Raw genomic sequence first — 18,077 nt, 5'->3', positions numbered from 1 at the left:
CGTCGGCTCGGCCGACGTCATCAGTGCAGGATGAGGTCGCGGGTGCACCTTGATGATGTCAGCCAACTTTGATGGTAGGCGTGTGAAACAAGGGCGGCGCTCTGGCCGTCCCGCCCTGACAAAGATCGCCCCGCGTCTTATTTGATTTTGCCGCTGCCGACCGACGTGGCCTTCCATGTTGCCCGCTCGCTCGCCCCCCCTCGCCGTGCCGTGCCGTGCCGCGCCACGCCTCGCCGTCGTCGCCTTCCTGGAATCCTCCACACATGACACAGGTAAGCCAAGGGCCGTCCGTCCGTCGGTCGGCGTGGCGCTTCGTTTGCTCCTCCTCTCTCGGCCGTTCCTTTGGGGAAAGCCTGACGGCGGCGCAGTCTTGGTTCTCTGCATGTTCTTCAGCGCGTTCCTCCGAGGCGGAATCCCGGGATCTGGCCGAGATGGAAGGTTCCATCGTGGAGAGCAAAAACGGCTTCTACCACATCCACAAGCTCCTGGACCGAGGGACCAGCAGCCACGTCTTCAGGTGCAAGAACCTGACCAGCGCCAAAGACGTGGCACTCAAGGTCCACAAGAACTACGCTCTCTTTGAGAACGAGGTGCGTTTGGGGGGGAGGGCTTTTACCCCTTTGCCCGGGGGCCGACCGGGGAAGGGCTCGAGCCTAAACTCTTGCCACCGCCCAGATCAACATGCAGGAGATCGTGAGCGTGCTGGACCCGGACAAGAAGAGCATCGTGGAGTTCATTGAAACGTTCACCTTCAACGGCCACCCGTGCCTGGTCTTTGAGCTTCTGGACACCAGCTTGTTCAGCATGGTCCTGGACAAGAAATGGAAGACCTTCTCGCCCAGCGACATCCGACCCGTCGCCCAGCAGGTAGTCGGAGGGAGCTGCTGCCTTTTTTTTTTACGGACGGATTGGCCCGTTTTGGGGACGGACGGACGGACAGACGGACGGGCGCCCTCCTTCCCCCCCCCTTCCTTCTTTCCTTCTACTTTTTAGCTGCTGACGGCGTTCGACGCCCTGAAGAGCATCGGCGTCATCCACACCGATCTCAAGTCGGACAACATCATGCTGGTCAACCACACGGCGGCGCCCTTCCGCGTCAAGCTCATCGACTTTGGCCTGTCCATCATCACCGAGGACGCCCCCCTCAGTTACGGCGTGGCCCTGCAGCCCATGGGCAACAGGTGAGTGGGTGGACGGAGCGCTTTTTGGGGAAGGGGGGAGGCGGGTCTTCTTCCACTTAAGTTTATGGGCTGACCCCAAAGCTACGCCCCGACAGGGCGCCAGAGGTGGCCCTGGGCCTCCCCTTCTCCGAGGCCATCGACATGTGGTCCCTGGGATGCGTCCTCTCCTTCTTGTACCTGGGAAACTACCTGTTCTTGGCCAACAACAACTACAACATGGTAGGTTGCCATCCAAAACATCTCACTGGGCGCTAAAAACGGAAAATCGCAACGCCGGTCCCCTCCAAAAAAGCCCCTTTGTTAAAACCAAAGGGGCTTTTGGTCCCACGGAGTGGGTCGGGTCGGGGATGTTTTTGTGCCCGGGCGCCAGCGGGCAACCCAGCCATATCAAGGGTCAACATAAAGGTTTTGGCAGTTGCGGAGCATGATCGAGGTGGTGGGCCGCATTCCCGATCACCTGCTGACGGCCAGCAAAAACACCGCCAAGTACTTCAAGAGAAGCGACAGGGACAACGACGGCGATCACCCCAAGTGGCGCCTCATGGTGAGCGGGGGGCGAGGGGCGGAGGGGCTTTGGTGTCGGTGGGGATTGAGACAGGCTCTTTTAACGGGCGCCACCCGATTTGCTTGCAGACCGAGCGCGAGTACCAAGACAAGACCGGAGTCCGTCCCGAGTCCCTGCCGTGGTCCTTCAAGTGTTTGGACGACATGGTCAAAGTAAGTGTGGCTCTCATTTTGATTTTTTTTTGCCGGGGCCATCGGGCGCCTTTGGGTGGTCGTGGTCGTCGTCAGCCGCCGCCGCCGCCACCGCTAACGTCCCACGCAAAACGCAGCTGAAGCCGGAAGCCGGCGAGCCGGTGGAGCTGGAGGATCGCGAGGCCTTTGTGGACCTCCTCAAGTGTCTCCTCCACATGGACCCCGAACACAGGATCACCCCCGAGGACGCGCTCCGGCACCCTTTCCTCACCATGAGCCACCTGAGCGAGCACAAGAGCGACAGCCTCTAGTGAGTGCGCCGGCGCTCCCATCTTGACGTGGCTCGTCCAAAAATTGCGCCGGCTCCAAATTTCTGCTTTGATAGGATTTTTGCCTTCTCGTCTATATCCACTTTTATGACTACTACTCTTCTTCTTATGATGATCTATGACCCAAAAAATGGAGACGGGAATGAAATGTCCGTCCTCTCCAAAGTGCCCTCTAGTGGACAAACACCTTTTTTCCCCATTCAATTGAAACAACAGCAGAGGAGCCCAGAATAGCCTTACTTGAGTAAAACGTTAAGTCGTCGTGTTAAAAAGTCTTTAAAAAGCTGACTGGCGGGACCATCCCAGGCCTAAATATACGGCAAAATCCCATCGTTGCTTTGCCACTGAAATCATTGACTCTTGGCTCTTGTCTCTTTTTCTTGCAGCGTGAGCGACAGCTTGGATAAAATGAAATTCTGTCCGGTCGGCGGCTCGGACAAGAGCCGCTCGGGGCCGGCGCTCAAGGCCGCCAACTGGCGCCAAAAGTTCTGCCGCTTGCTGGGCCCCAAAAGGACGGGCAATCCGGCGGCCACGCCGCCACCGCCGCCGCCACCACCGCCTCCCCCTCCCCTGGCCGCCGAGGACGGGCCCGTCGCCGGGGCTCTCGAGACCGAGCCCGGCGCCTGGTGGCGGAGGTTCCGTCAAGTCTTCGTCGGCGGGCCCCGCCCCCGCCTGCGCGCCAGCGTGAAAATTCCCCAGCTCCCGCCCGAGAAGAAGACCTGGCGGACGAAAATCTGCCTCTTCTTCCGGATGAATCGCATCGTTCCGGAGCCGTGTCGCTGCCCGTCCGTCAAGGCGCCGTCGGCCAAGCCGGCGTCCCCGCGGGCCCCGTCGCCGATCCGCGCCGGCTCGTCCGGGGTCCGGGACGGCGCCCCGTCCTCGCCGGCGCTCGACCGCGGCCCTTCCCGGCTCGGGGGCAAGCGCTCCTTCCGGGTGAAGGGACGCTCGGCCGTCCCGGACGTCCCCCGCCTCCCGTCCTCGCCGGCGGCCGAGACGACGCGCCGGGCTCCACCCGCGCCCGTACCCGGACGACTCAGACGCGACGAAGGCCCTCGGCCCGGCGAGGAGCGGGGCAAGACCCGGCCGGCTGCGGCGGCGGCGGCCACGCTCAAAACCCAGCGAGGAGGAAACGGACGTCCGTCCCCGCCCCGTGGGCGTCGGGCCAAAGCGGCCGAGGAGCCGACGGCGGCCCACAAGCAGGCGGTCAGGTCGCGTGCGGCGCCGACCGAGCGCCCACGCCTCCAAAAGGACAAAGCGGACTCCAAGAGGACGATGACGGCGGCGGCGGCGCGAGGCGCGGCCGGGACCCGCGACGACTTGACTTTGGACCTCAACTACCTCAGGGATTTGCCCTCGGGCGCCCATCAACGCAAGACCAAAAAGATGACCTAAGGACGCGCGCCGACCTCCGAGCCGGTGTTGCGCCGATGTGGCTTTGGTGGGGCGCCAAAGGCGAGGCTCCGAGCCAAACTGGCCCTATTGGATCCCCGTTAAGGCGTGGGCCGACTCGCTGGAAGACGGCTCTCTGAAAAGTTGTCCCCAGTTCCTTGATCTTGTCTTTTGCACCAATGCCTTCCCCGTCTCGGCGCCGGCGCCGGGCCAGCCGGCAATGTCGACTGGCCCGGCCGGTCCTCGGGACCCCATTTCCAGCTTCTGAACGGCGCCCTCCGTTTCCGGAGGTGGGCTCGCTCCCCGTTGGGAGTTAGAGCGCTTCTCGCCGGGCGCAGCCGTTTTTCCCGAGGTTTACTCGGACGGACGACCGAGCGAGCGAAGCCGGATGTCATCCATGGCCTGGCCGGCCCGCGACGACCAGGATACGGTCGGCCGGCCGGCCAGCCAGCCAGGCGCCTTGCGGACAGTGCCGTCCGTACGTGGTCCACTTTTGAAAGAAAGAAGCCTTATGACGTAACATGGTCCGTTTTTTTAAGAAAAGAAGCCTTAACGTACTTGGTCTTCTTTTTCAAGAAAAGAATAACCTTACTATTCATTGACTTTTTTAAAAAGAAAAAAGCCTTACTGTAGACGGTCAATTTTTTAAAAGAAAAGTCTCGCTATACATGTTTAAGAAAAAAAGCCTTAATGTACATGGTCTTTTTTTAAAGAAAAATCCTTACTATACATGATCATTTTTTGTAATGAAAAGTCTTACTTATACATGTTTTTTAAAGAAAAAAAAGCCTTAATATACATGGTCTTTTTTATTTTTTAGAAAAAGCCTTACTATACATTGTCATTTTGTTTTTAAGAAAAGTCTTACGATACATGTTTTTTTTAAAGAAAAGAAGCCTTAACATGGTCTTTTTTAAATGAAAAGTCTTACTATATACATGTTTTTAAAGGGAAAAAAGCCTTTCTATACTTGGTCATTTTTTTATGAAAAGTCTTACTATACAAGATCTTTTTTATTTTATTTTTTAAACAAGCCTGGTCATTTTTTATAAGTCTACATGGTCATTTAAACAAAAAAGCCTTACTGTACATGGTATTTTTTTAATAAATAAAAGCCTTACTATATATGATCTTTTTTTTTAAAAGCCTTACTCTACTATGTCATTTTTTTAATAAAAAGCCTTACTATACTATGTCGTTTTTTTAAGGAAAAAGCCTTACTATACACCAGGGGTGTCAAACTCATTTGGCATCGTGGGCCACATACGGCCTAGGGAGATGCAATATTGTATCTCAAAGTATTAAAGCCCAACCAAAAAGTATTTACAGTACGTTATTATGAAAACAATGTATTTGTTTTGAAGTATTAATGCCCAACCTAAAAGTATTTGCAGCCCCAGCCCCCTGACTAATGCACTCTATGATGAAAACGATCTCTTTTTTTTGTGTCTATGTGTAATAGGCGTGGCCGAGGCGTGGCTGTGGTCAGAGTTCAAAAGCCACGCCGCCATTTTTCAAAATGGCGGATGAGCAGGAGGCTGGGCGCGTTGGACTGCTGAGCTGCTGTTCAGAATTGACGATTTCCCGAAGAAAGACTCGACAAACTTCTTCCAGGACAATGCAGCGCGTTCGGTACTTTGTCTTTTGGGGATTTCGTAGCCCCAGTTCTCATTTGAAGAGTGCTTTTTGACGGGAACGTGCTTCATTGGCGTGATGTAGCCCCGACGTGGATGCAAACACAAATGTTTGCTAGCAAGTTGGCTACATTGCGTCACCTATTGCTCTTAATGTTTCAAAAGAAACCCTTCCATTGTGTGTTTCAGGCCCTCAACGAGGACAGACTGCTGGGAAACATCAAGAATGTGGCCATAACCGCCAAAAAGGAGCAGTTTGTCGGCAAAGTGAGTCTTTTTTTAAATAGCTTCTAATTCCTCTACCCGTGTAATTGGATTGGATAACTTTATTCATCCCGTATTCGGGAAATTTTGTTGTCACAGTAATGTTTAGATATCAGCGACCAGCTTAAGGACAGTTTTTTTCCCCACATCCATCAGACATCTAAACTCGCGGTAACATAACACACATTCACTTCTGCGGTAATATAAAAAGAGGTTTGGGTGGTGATCTGCCTCCTACTAGCTGACTGAAGTAAGGTAAGTGGAAGACAGTGAGAGGTAAGCGACCTGTATCCACAATAGCAGAATGCCATTTTGCCGAGTAAACGTAGCTTATGGAGAAGCACCATCAATTTCGTCACACGCAGTTTCTGCGTGTGATGACAAGTAGGCTTTTTGTGTTGTGATAACGACAACAGGGGCCTATGTCCGATTATTATTATTATGATACACTCCAATTTTGAATGAAGACACTTTAACTGGGTTGGCGTTGATTTTTAATAGCAAGATCCTGTGTGGGTAACTCACACTCACACTAGTGCCATCAAGTGGAGGTGTAAGGAATAAACAGTACACTTCTAGAATACGTCTATATAAACCTTTGCCCTTCCCTTTCCTAAAGGAAGACTTCAGGGCTTGGACCTTTTGATTTTTAATTGTGGTTTTGACAAAACCTAAGCGAGACATTCATTCAACCGTAGCGCAGGGGTCATTTTTGACTCGTTTAAACAACCATTTTTCCTCCGTCTAAGAGCTTTGTGAGACGTATTTTATTTTTTGGATTGAATGGGAGTCATTTGTGCATCAAAATGGTTCAATAAGCAATGACATAATCATGCTGTGGTGTTTTGCAGAAGTTTAAAGCCACGGAGATGGTGGAAGCTGTCCAAATCTACAAGACCAAAGAAGTCGTGTATGACGTAAGACCTGTTTTTCAGCTTATTTGATTTATTATTTTCATGTCATGTGTACTAAAAATACTCTGTTTTTTGCTTCTCTTCAGGGGTCCACTCAAGTTTAGCAAATCAACGCTAAAGAAAGGTGACTTTGGAGCGTGGCACAGCCTTTGACACCAACATCTTGAGGGCCCCTATCCAGTATATCTCCCACTACATCTGAAAAGAGAGAGATGGGTCCTTCTGATGTTGGTAAAACCTAACTTAGTGTTATTGTTTTTTGGTCAAATCTTTTGACCTAACTGGCCCCCAGTCTATTTTTTTTAATGTTGGACTTAGTCTATTGTGCTTTGACCTTTTTTTTTTCTCCCCAGAATTCCATCCATTGCCAAGAAGAGATTCATCAATGGAAACACCACCTCATCTTTAATTGCTGGAAGACTTGTGAACTTTTCAATGACTCTATTTTGTGGGAAAATAAAACCTTTGAAATATACTCATGTATTTTTCTTCATAGAACTAGCAAAGGAATACAAGCAACAATGACATTTTATAATTTTTATTCAAAGAAATACATTTGCACACTTCGGATCACATTGATTGGTGTTCACCTGTAGACAAAAGCAACATTTAGAATAAACAAAAAAAGGAAAAAAAAGACCATTGAGGGTCTTGGGTCTTTTTTCTCCAAGTGTTTTAACAAAGACAAATGACACTCAAATCTCTTTTATTGAAATTTCTGATTGAAAAAAAAAAAGAAATCCTCCTCACCTTAGGGATCAGGACATCACCTATAAAATAAGAGGGGGGGGGGGGGGGGGGGGGGGTTAGTAAATTGCACAACTTTAGTCAATAAGATAGGAATGTTTTGACTTGGATACATTACAATATAACCCGGAAATAAGCTGCTTCCGGTAGCCAGCGCAATCGCATTTCGATCTTAATCCATACGAAATAGTGCGTGCTTTGTGTGTCTAAAATACAGAAATAGCACTTGTTACTGACACTGCGGCGTAAGAAACAATGCGCCAAATAGGCGTGAAAATACGGTATTAACCTCAGAGCAGAATTCAGAGACGATGCATCATCTTCAAGTGGGCAACCTGGGAAGATCAAGTGGTCCTCCAGGGTCTGGACATCACCATGGACCTGGTGCATTCAAAAAAAATAGAGCAAAAGTTATCATATACAGAGACTGGAGATTCAACAGATGTGTTTAGGTGGGTTTTTTGGGGGGTAATTAGTATTACCTTGATACCTTGGCCCAGTCTCCTCTCCTCTCCCCTCAAGGGTGTGCATGGTTCTGGACACACGGGAACAGCTTCATCTTGATTGAACCAAACTATTTGGGAAGTGCAAACAATTATTACAGGAAAGAGAAATCTTAAAAGTAAATGATTAAGATAAAGAATGAAAATAAGTTAGTGAGTGCTCGGTGCTAATTTCCCCTGGAAGTTATGTGTCACGTTTCATTTATTATTTTAATTTTTATTATTATTTATTTATTTATCTTATTTATGTTTTATTTGTTTTAGTGCATATTATACACCCATGTTTGACATATTTTATTACTTTGCCCTTATTTTGAATTTACCCATTCTCAAGATCAACAGATAATAAACTGTTGGTCTCCGAAAAAAAGAAAAAAAAATCCCCTTTCCAGACAAAGCGATTCAATATACAGACTGATGTTAAAAATTAGGAGAAAGTCGGCTTAACCATTTTGGTATCAATGATTTTTGTTTAAAACAGAATTACAAATTGGAAAAGGGCGTTTAGCAATCGCAGTGAAAACTATCATTACATTCAACACACCTTCACCTGGCAAACTGACCGTTGATATCTCGGCTTTGTTTGATCAAATGAAGTCTTCCCCCACGACTCAATAATGGAGAGAATACGGACAAAATACTTTAGAAGTCAAATGTCGTGAGGCTAATGCTAAGCTAGCTAGTGACATGCCAAGGAGCCCATACTTCAAATGTCGACAGTGTGTTCGACCTGGCAATAAACTAACAGATTTGTTGGCGTTTTGGCTCAATTGATTCCTAAAAAAATCTCCCGGTAGGGTGTTAAAAATGCACATAGGACAGTAAATTGCTCTAGTCTAGGGCTTACCTCGTTTGGGTGCTAGTCGTTCGACCGACGGCATGTAAATGGCTGCGCCAAGGGGCGAGATGCTGCGCATGTGCATAATTTACACACCTGCGTCACCAATGGGCGTAACCACGCCCATAGGAGGTGATTTGTCCTCCCGACTCAATGACCATGTTTGGAAGATGACGTACTATAGTCGCCATTTTTGTAGTCTTGATGCTGTAAAAGAGTGTGTTCGGTTTTTTTTTAAATATAAAAAGCCTTACTTTGCATGGTCATTTTTTAAAAATAAAAAGCCTTACTATACATGGTCATTTTTTAAAGAAAAAAGCCTTACTATACATGGTCATTTTTTACAAATTAAAAAGCCTTACTATATACTATGTCGTATTTTAAGAAAAAAAGCCTTACTATACTATGTCGTTTTTTTTTAAAGAAAAAAAGCCTTACTATATACACTATGTCGTTTTTTAGGAAAAAAAACCTTACTATACTATGTCGTTTTTTAGGAAAAAAGCCTTACTATACTATGTCGTTTTTTAAGAAAAAAAGCCTTACTATACTATGTCGTTTTTTAAAGAAAAAAAGCCTTACTATATACCAGGGGTGTATAGTAATAAAAGCCTTACTATACATGGTCAATTTTTAAAGACAAGTCTTGCTATACATGGTCATTTTTTTCCAGGAAAAAGCCTTACAATACATGGTCTTTTTTTAAAAAAAAGTCTTACCATATATGGTCAAAAAAGCCTATGCAGGGTCATTTTATTAACAAAAAGCCTGATGATACACCTCCGTTTTTATTTTGCTTCATCTTTGGACTAGCCCTTCCTTCAATTCATCATCTCGAAACGTTGTCACTGGTAGAGAACATTTATTGCAAAGAGCACCATGGAGAACATCAAATACACCAAACACTGACTGACCAGGGGACACACTTAGATGTTCCGCCTGAGAAAATAGCACCTGGGGCCACTTAAAGGTTTTGCTTTTGGGGCTTCTCCGAGGAGGGCGGCGGTGGCGGCGGCGGCGACGCCACGGCCGTAGCCGGCCGGCGAGCCAACCGACAGCTTTCCGTTGCTCCCACCGACCGCCGTTCTTCCGTTCCTTGCTTCCCGCCGGTGAGGAACACGGGAGGCGGACCGAGCCGGCCAGCGACTGCCGGCCGGACGGACGGACGGACGGACGGACGGGGAGGAAGAAAAAAGAAAAGAAAAAAAAAAAAGTCCTACGTTGGAGCGGCTCAATGGCTTTGGTTGTGGCTGGCGTAAAAGTCTCCGCAGGTCCGGCAGCAGCGCTGGTACCAGCGCATGTCCCGGCACAGCTTCTTCTGCCGGATCACGCGGCAGTACACGGCCCACTGGTCGCCCGTGCACTTGGACGTCAGGGCGGCTGGCGGGCGGGCAGAGAGGAAAGACACGTCGGTCGGTTCGGCCCACAGACACGATGGCGGCGGACACAGTGACTGCGGCGTCACAGGCGGGATTGAGGGAGGGGTTTACGCAGGAAGGAAGCCACCTCCGGCCGACTCACCTAGCCTGGGCGAGGTGATGGCGTTGGCCTCGGGGCGGCAGGCCCCCTCGGCGCGGCAGGGGCGGTAGGCGGGCGGGCGTGGGCCCGCCGGGCACCCGTCCCCGTGGCGACCCGTCACTTTGTGCATGCACTGCACCACACGCGACTGCAGGCCCCGTCCGCACGACGACGAGCACTGGCGGGCGGAAAAAGGTTGCGCCATTTCCCAGTCCGCTTGACTTATTTCAATAGACTGACGGGAAAGGAGGACAGGAAAAAAAAAATGGCTTCCGGGAAGCGTCCGCAAAGCCAGGAAAGCTACCTTGGACCACTGGCCGCTCTGCCACTCGTAGCAGCGCGAGAGGTCGCGGCAGGCTTCCTGGACGGCGGGACGCGTCGGCGGGTCGCAGCGGCCACCGGCGTCGTCATCGCCGTCGGCGGCGTGGCCGCAGGTGACCGTGCGGGTACGCACCCCCGCGCCGCAACCTTCCGAACACTAGGAGGCCGGAAAAGGAAAGGTGACGGCCGGCGTCGCGGGGTCAAAGGAGCGAGCGACGGACGCGCCGCCGACCTGGGACCACTCCGACGCCTCCCACGCGCCCGGGCAGAGGTGGCCCCAGCAGGTCCGCAGGAGCGTCGGCGCCGGTCCGGGGCAGCGGGCGACGTCGGTCGCCGGCGTGGGCGCGCCGTGGGAGCGCTGGAGCGCGCACCACGCCCGGCGCCGCCGCGTGCCGGCGCCGCACGAGGCCGAGCACGCCTCCCACTCGCCCGTCAGCCACCTGAAAAGCAAAGGCGCGGAAGGAAGCCCGGCCCCGGGACGGCCTCGGGAAGGCCCCGGGCGGACGCCGGCGCCTACCGGTGGCGGCAGGGTTCAGCGTTGCAAGTCTCGACTCGCGGCGGCGGCCGAGTTTGGTCGTGACAGAAGCCGTCGGCGGCGGGCTCGGTGGAATTGGCCGTCAGACGCACGCAGGACACCGCCGTCCTCCTCTCGCCTGAGCCGGACGGAGACGGACAGATCGATTCGGGGCCACGTCGGCCCCGGACGTCCGTTGCAGGGACCCCGACCTCGCCCAGATGGCTCACCGCCTCCGCAGTGCACGCTGCACTCCTCCCAGCCGCCGTGGGTCCAGGCGTAGTGCGGAGAGCCCTGGCGGTCCCGCGAGGCGTTCAGGGACAGGGTGTACTCGTAGTGAATCCCGTAACTTTGGTCATGGAAGAGCAGCACCTGCGAAAGCACGTCGGCGCCCGTAAATGTTGGCCCCCCGCCGACCGTTGGCGCCCGTTAGTTGGCGCCGATCCTGGCCGGCGGGAAAGGTTTGTCTGGCCCGGCGCCCGGTGAACGCGGGGAGGAATTGAGCGGGGTCAAAGTCTAGCGGTGGATGTGACCGACCATGAGATGGAGCGGCGTGTCGGTGGGGCCCCTGGCCGACATCTTCTCCCAAAGGCCCCTGCGCACGTAGCGGACGGTGGTGCCGGCCACCTGGAACTCTCCGGGGAGCTCGATCTTCCAGTCGCTGTTGATGGACTTCCTGCCGCCGCCGTCTTTCAGGGCTGAAAGACCACGCTTGGTCACGGCTGGTCACCGGGCGGTCGGGCGCTCGCCCCGGGGTTGCATTTGAAGGCGTCTTACCCAGAAAGCTGTGCGAAGGCTTGTCCTCCACCACCTTAATCCGGCGCGCTCCGGCAGGAATGACCGCCGCCTCCACGTAACCTGGCGAAAAAAGGCCGGGCTGGCAAAATTTGGCTTGGCCGGCTCTGCCCATCGTCCCTTGTCTTTCTGGCCACGGCGTTCTTCTTTACCCATGCCTCTGCTGTGGTTGAAGTCCCCCCGGACCAGGGAGCAGGATCCCCCGTCCCCGTTGCAGACGCCGCAGACGTCTTCCGTGGAGGTGGAGCCGATGATGCCGTCGCAGCCGATTTTCTGCAAACAAACGTGGGTTTTTTGTTGTTGTTGTCCAGGGCGAGGGTCAGTCGGCTTTGCCCGCACTCGCCCGGCCCCGGCTCACCCGACAGGCGCCGTTGACGCAGAGGTCGGCATCGTAGGGGCCGCACGGCGTCCCGTCCATCACCCTTTCGGCCACCGGCAGCGGCACGGAGAGGTCGCGACCCGCCGGGCTGCAGAACAAGGCGCACGGCCGCTCTGCGGACGTTCCAGCTCGTCAAGCGGGGGCGGACGACCGGGCCACGGACGGACGGAAAGACGGCCGACCGGATCGTCACCGTCGTCCGTGATGGCCGTCAAGACGGCGCCCTCCTTCTTGCCCACGCGGCGGTCGTGGGACAGGCACTGAAGGTCGCGGAAGCCGGGGGTTCCGGCGGGGCAGGGGGGACCTTCGCAGGCCTTGTGCTCCACGCTGGCCTTCTGGCACGCCCGCCCGCCAGGACCCGGCCTGCCGAAAGCCCAGGGCGTCTGTCCGAGGCGCCGTACTTCCATTGGCGCCCGACCGGCAAAAGTGATTTGGCCCACGTTTGTCGGCCGGCTCCGGAAGCCGGCGTTCATTGGTGGCCACCGCGGCCGCCACCCACCGCCGGCGCTCCCGCCCGCCCGCTTCAAACGCGTCAGTCGGACGAAGGCCGGGCGTGGCTAAAACTAAAAAGGCCCACGGCGCTACCTACGGCGGGTTGTCGCACTTCCTCTGTCTGAACTGGACCCCGGTGGCGCAGGTGCGGCTGCACATGCTCCACGGACCCCACGGACTCCAGTCTCCGTCCACGTGCTGCGGGATGGGAGTCTTGCTCACGCACTCGCCCACGCGGCACCACTGCAACGAGCACGGGAGGGACATGGCCGATGAGCCGAGTTGAGAAGGACGGACTCGGCGAGACGGAGGCCGAGGACCGAGGACCGAGGACCAGGTCCCGGCAAATCCTACCTTGTCCACCCCGCACTGCGTTCCGTCCAGCGGAGGGTCCAGTTTAGTCTTGCAAGAAGCCTCGCCCTCCAGCAGGCACCACAGGCCGGCGCACATCAGGTGCTACGAAAGAACGGAGGGAAACATTCCGTCTTTTTGCCAGAAAAGCAAAGAGCGCCGGTCCTTTTCAAACCAGACGATTTTTCCGACAACGAGGCGGCGACCGCGCGTCAGTTTTTGGGGAACTTTTGAAAAATCCACGATGCCACATGATTCTCTTACGGAAGCATCTTTACTTTTGGTGGCGCTTTTGCCGGAAATACAGTCCGTCCTACTCTCCTCTACTCACGAAATGAATGCGTTCCGTCCGCAACTTTTTTTCGTAACGGATAAGGAAATGCATGGACTTTTTCCTAACTTGGATCTTTTTCGTACCTCCAGTCGTTGATTGGCATACCCAAAAATTGCTCACCTGAAAACGGCGTACCTAGAGGCATTCGTAAGTAGAGGTATGACTTTAGAACCCCGGTTGGCCGGGTCGAAGGAGACCCCCCCCCCCGTGGGCCACGCGTGCCTACGGCGAAAAAGGACGCACCTCCATGTCGGAGCAGAAGGTGGCGTTGTTTCCGAAGAGGATCCGGCACTGCTCCTCGGCGCCGTAATGCATGCCGGGGAGCTTGTGAGGAAGGCGCGGCGTGTGGCCTCCCCCGGGGTCCGTGCGAACCAGACAAGCGCTGGACTCGGACCTGCGGACGAGCCAGGGAGGGAGGGCTGGGAGGTAGAGCGGGACGGGGACGCTGGGTCCTACCGTGGACCAGCAAACTCACCTGAGGAATTTGCCCAAGTCGTCGCGGCTGCACGACGACCACGAGAGGTCGCTGGGGTTGCGGCCCTTCAGCCACTCACCGGACATGATGTAGGCGTGGCCGCCGCAGGAGGCGCGATCGTCGTCGTGGCTCATGCCCATGCTAAAATCAGCCCCCGGAATTTAGCCACTAACCTACGCTAAAATATGCTAAAAATAAGCTCAAATAAAATAGAAATAAGCTAAAAATAAGATAAAAATAAGATCAAATAAAATAGAAATAAGCTAAAAATAAGATCAAATAGAAATAAGCTAAAAATAAGATAAAATAAAATAGAAATAAGCTAGAAATAAGCTAAAAATAAGCTCAAATAAAATAGAAATAAGCTAAAAATACGCTAAAATAAGATAAGCTCATCTAAAATAAGCTAAAATAAGATCATCTAAAATGAGCTAAAATAAGATAAGCTCATCTAAAATAAGCTAGGATAAGATAAGCTCATCTAAAATAAGATAATATAAATAAGATAAGATAAGCTAAAATAAGCTAAGCTAAGCTAAGCTAAACCAAGCCGTTGCGACGTTAACTCACTTGTGCCCCAGCTCGTGTGCGATGGTGAAGGCCAAATTGAGGCCGTTGTCCTCGGCCAAGACGCACTTCCTCTTGGCGCTGCAAGCCCCGCCCAGGTACGCGATACCTGAACAAAAGCCAAGAGGTGGTCGTCAAATGGTTTTTCGTCCAGCTGGAAACAAAAACGTCCCCAAAAAAGGCAGACAAAGACACACAAAAAACAGCACAAAAGTCACAGAAAAAGACCTCAAGGCAAAAATTGCACATGAAAGAAGGAAAAAAAAAGATTGATTTACCAAGGCTAACGTCGCTTCTCACTCAAAAAAGACAAGGAGCTCAAGACAAATGTGCCCAAGTGGACGGAGAGTGACTTAGGGCAGGCCAGGTCAGGCCAGGTCAGGCCAGCTTACCGACAGTGTCGCAGGGCTCCTCCTTGTGCACGCAAAAGTCCGTCCTGAAATCCACAGCAGATAAACAAGAGCATTCAGTCCATTTCCAAGCATCCCCGAAACCCCGACCCCCCCCACCTCCGGGGCCAGGCCACCCACCTGGTGACGAGAACGGCGGCGTCCACGGCCGGGGCTCGCCGGCGTGCTCCGAGAAGGCCGTCGGCACCCGGGTACGGCGACCCCCCGAACTCTTGCTGCTGCCACTGACAGAAGCTCTCCAGCGAGCGCTCGCCGCGGTGGCCCACCTTCAGCTTCTCCTGACGCCACGTGTGCACACAGGGAAGAAGGGAAGGAAAGAAAGGGAGCGTTAGGACGTGGGGAACCAAAGCCGAGCAAACGCCGCGGATAGCGCCAGGTTATGGGCCCGCCCCCGCCCTGCGTCTGCGCGTCCTTTTGAAAAAGTGTCACAAAGAGGCCAAAAAAACAACGCTTCCTTCGGGGAAGACTCGTTTTTTTCCCCCCGGTAATTCCGGTGGCGACATGACGAGCGCTATTTCGCCAGGACGTAGCGTCACGCGAGCTACTCGGCAGCGCGCCACGCTAGCAGAACTCTAGCGTTCATTCCCGGTGGGAGCCCATTTCACCAATAAGCTCCACTTTGTACTCGTTTTAAAGTCACCGGCTGCGGCATCGGATAGGAGCGGCGAGGGAGCCGGAGCCCAACGGCCACGCCGGCGGCAGCGGAGCCCGACGGTCGACACTTACGGGGCGCTGGTGGAGCAGGAGCAACTTGCTGACCCTCACGTTGACGCTCACGCCCAAGCTGGGGTGCTGGAACATGTTGTAGACCTGAAAAAGCACAGGTGGGAGAGACGCTCCCCACGTCCTATCGTAGCCCACGGCGGAGCGTTCGGCCGCCCGTCGCGTGCGCTTACCATGTTCATGACGGTCAACAAGAACCTCTTGGCGGCGTCCGCTCCGTGGTAGCGCACCATGTCGGCGTCCGCCACCACCAGCGTTTCCAGCGTGTACGCGTCCTCCTCCGGCGCGCGCTTGCCGCGACTTTCTCGACCCGCCGCCGACGCCTCCCGCTTTTTCTGGCCTGCCGACGCACACAAAGGCGTTTTGGGAGACGGGCCCGACGTTTCCGGCCGGCTGGCCGGTCCCGGCGGGCGGTCCTCGCCGTCGGCGGCCCCCGACGACCGCAAAAGGGGGGCGTCTTTGCGCTTCCCGGAGACTTGCGCTCACTTGCCGTTGGCTTTCATTGGCTGCCATAAATGGCAAGATCCTCATCTCCTCTCATTTTCTGAACCGCTTTATCCTGGTTAGGGTCGCGGGGGTGCCGGTGCCTATCCCTTTATCCCATTGTTTTTATTTCCGACGACTCCCTTTCTGCGCATTTTCAACCATTTCCCGTTGATTTTCGGCCATTGGGTGGGTGCCTTCCTACGTATTGGTGGCTTCCCGTTGGTTTTGGGGCATTTGCGGGCGCCTTTCTGTTGACCCTGGCTCATTTTTTGGTTCCTTTTGGGGCATTCCGGGCTGACTTTCTTACATTCCTGTTGATTTTAGCTCATTTCGGGCAGTCTAAAAAAAAGAGGATGGCTCCGGTTTTGAAGCAATAGAGCTGGGGGAATGACGAGGCACAGCGTCGTCGCGTCTCGACGGCGACCCAGCTCGGGCGACCCCGCTCCGGCGACCCCGCTCCGGCGACCCCGCTCCGGCGACCCCGCTCCGGCGCTAGCAGAACACGTGGTCAAAGGCCCCGCACTGACCTGCTTCCCGCTCCGGCGTGGTTCCGCAGCGCGGCGACGCGTCCCGCCGGCGCTGCAGCCGATGTTTGACTCCCGAGAAGGAGCCGAAGCCGCTAAAATTGCGTCCCTCCGGAGGTCGGACCAGCAGAACCTCGCCCTCCAAGTGCACCAGAGCCGTCTGGAACGCAGAGAGCACGCGTCCTTTGAAAAAGATGCCACCGTTTAACGGAAGAATCCTCACAAAACGCACGGCGCTAAAAGGTGTGTGTGTGCGCATGTGTGTGCGCATGTTTGCGTGGTTTGTACCAGGCCTCCGCAGGCAGTCAAGGACACCAGCGACCCGGGTCGGTCCCGAACCCATCCCGAGTAGAGGCAGAATCGGTTCCGGTCCGGCGGCACGGCGGCGGGCGAAATCCGGCCGGCCCGCCGCTCCTCCACCTCCACCGGTGGGGCGCCGTCTCCGTTTCTCCGGGCTTCCAGTCGGAGGTCGGTTCCGAACGCCGTCAGCGACACCAGCAGGCGCTCGGGGTCGGCGAGCGGCGACAGCAAAGTGGGGACCGCCTCCGCCCGCTCCGTGGCCTCGCCGGCGAGCGGCGGTGCCGCCGCCACTGTGCAAAGGCATCCCGGCGTCAACGCTCCGCCCATGACTAGAGGGTTTTAGGTTTTGTCCGCCTCTCTACGTTTGGTCGTGGAAAGAAAGTTCCCCCTCGCTAAGAAGAGCCGGTCTCTTTTTTGGGAGCGGGGGGCGTCCCGTCGGCCCGGAGAATATCGGCCAACGAGAGAAAGACGGAATTGGGAGATCTGGACGAGGAGCCGTGGAAAGCGTCACCGGTGGGATGGCCGGCGACGCACGGGGGGGGCCGTTTCGGTCCCACTGACGGCGACGGGCATCCGATCCGTCCGGGCCGCGATCGAACGTCCATCGCCGGCAAAGGCGGCCAACGACTAACGGCCTTGTCTTTTCTTCCTCCGCTAACATCTGGAGAGAGTGGCCAAGCCAACCCAACGAAGCCCAGTGCCAATTCAAGAGAAGAGAGAGTTTAGCTAACGGTGTCAACGCTTAGCAAAACAAAGCCAAGTTAGCTGATGATGGATTTGCAGGTTTCCAGAACTTGGCTTTGCTTCTTCCTCGTCATTAAGCTCAGCCAGCAAAAGCAAAACAAGCCAACCAAGGACTGGCGGGGGCGGGGGTGTAGGAGGGGGGGTGTGGGCTTTGGGCTTTGGATTCAGCCTTTGCAACTTGACATGCATTTTCCTCCCAGATGGACGACAAGATTTTTGGAAGGTGACAGACAGCCGAAAGCTGTCGCTAGCAAGTCAGTCGGTCCGTCGGTCGGTCGGTCGGTCGATCCATCAACTTGGTGAACTCCGTTACTCGAGCGAGCGAGCGAGCGGACTTACCGGCCACTTCCGCGCACAACAGCGCCACCAACAGGCGCACCACACGGCAGCTCCGCATGCCGAAGAAGCCGACGACCGTCGTTCCCCGGACCGGGACCGGAGCCGCACGCCACGACCGGGACCACACCTCGAACTCGGGACTCGGACTCGGACGAAGAAGCGGCTTGACTCTTTGCCCACTTTTTCCCTTGTCCCAAAAAAAAGTGGAGCGAGTCAAGAGGGCCCGGGGAACGCCCACGGGAACTCAACCGCTTGTTGATTGGGGCCTTTACCTTCGGGCTCCAGGAAAAAGCCCGCAGCTCATTGGCCG

At 54.6% G+C, this 18,077-nt stretch overlaps 2 protein-coding genes and 2 long non-coding RNA genes across 8 annotated transcripts; 2 read left to right on the top strand and 2 right to left on the bottom strand.

The window, feature by feature from the left end:
• Nucleotides 1-715: 715 nt before the first annotated feature.
• Nucleotides 716-4,725, top strand: LOC144089368 (uncharacterized). The gene is made up of 6 exons (XM_077620129.1): nt 716-1,181; nt 1,277-1,400; nt 1,597-1,725; nt 1,815-1,898; nt 2,015-2,187; nt 2,593-4,725. The coding sequence occupies exons 1-6, from the start codon at nt 1,063-1,065 to the stop codon at nt 3,596-3,598; spliced, it is 1,635 nt and encodes a 544-aa protein (XP_077476255.1). The 5' UTR covers nt 716-1,062; the 3' UTR covers nt 3,599-4,725.
• A 380-nt stretch (nt 4,726-5,105) lies between these two features.
• LOC144070714 (uncharacterized) lies at nt 5,106-6,882 on the top strand. Its single transcript, XR_013299440.1, has 5 exons — nt 5,106-5,227; nt 5,419-5,496; nt 6,345-6,410; nt 6,494-6,638; nt 6,761-6,882. It is a non-coding gene; the product is annotated as an uncharacterized LOC144070714 (long non-coding RNA).
• Nucleotides 6,883-6,929: 47 nt separating this feature from the next.
• On the bottom strand, nt 6,930-8,940 carry LOC144065370 (uncharacterized). Of its 4 annotated transcripts, none has more exons than XR_013297162.1 (6): nt 8,505-8,934; nt 7,637-7,728; nt 7,444-7,535; nt 7,273-7,360; nt 7,158-7,177; nt 6,930-6,997 (listed from the first exon to the last, which is right to left on the bottom strand). It is a non-coding gene; the product is annotated as an uncharacterized LOC144065370 (long non-coding RNA). The 4 variants fall into 4 exon arrangements; XR_013297169.1 differs by lacking the exon at nt 8,505-8,934 and adding an exon at nt 8,202-8,492; XR_013297168.1 differs by lacking the exon at nt 7,273-7,360 and having other exon boundaries at nt 8,505-8,940.
• Nucleotides 8,941-9,323: 383 nt separating this feature from the next.
• adamts17 (ADAM metallopeptidase with thrombospondin type 1 motif, 17) lies at nt 9,324-18,058 on the bottom strand. 2 transcript variants are annotated; one of them, XM_077591789.1, is made up of 24 exons: nt 18,040-18,058; nt 17,768-17,954; nt 16,673-16,974; nt 16,388-16,544; nt 15,548-15,714; nt 15,378-15,461; nt 14,772-14,929; nt 14,634-14,677; nt 14,245-14,350; nt 13,675-13,815; nt 13,443-13,593; nt 12,869-12,970; nt 12,612-12,757; nt 12,216-12,385; nt 12,002-12,135; nt 11,796-11,916; nt 11,626-11,706; nt 11,386-11,546; nt 11,061-11,220; nt 10,852-10,987; nt 10,567-10,774; nt 10,318-10,491; nt 10,017-10,191; nt 9,324-9,875 (listed from the first exon to the last, which is right to left on the bottom strand). In XM_077591789.1, exons 2-24 carry the CDS (start codon nt 17,823-17,825, stop codon nt 9,727-9,729), a joined length of 3,285 nt encoding a protein of 1,094 aa, XP_077447915.1. In that variant the 5' UTR covers nt 17,826-17,954; nt 18,040-18,058; the 3' UTR covers nt 9,324-9,726. The 2 variants fall into 2 exon arrangements, with proteins under 2 accessions (XP_077447915.1, XP_077447923.1); XM_077591797.1 differs by lacking the exon at nt 18,040-18,058 and having other exon boundaries at nt 9,325-9,875; nt 11,079-11,220; nt 17,768-18,005.
• Nucleotides 18,059-18,077: the final 19 nt, after the last annotated feature.

The sequence above is a fragment of the Stigmatopora argus genome, chromosome 2, assembly GCF_051989625.1.
Source record: "Stigmatopora argus isolate UIUO_Sarg chromosome 2, RoL_Sarg_1.0, whole genome shotgun sequence".
NCBI classification, from domain to species: Eukaryota; Metazoa; Chordata; class Actinopteri; order Syngnathiformes; family Syngnathidae; genus Stigmatopora; species Stigmatopora argus.
The sequence above is the reverse complement of the archived record's forward strand: the minus strand, read 5'-3'. Positions and strand labels throughout refer to the sequence as shown.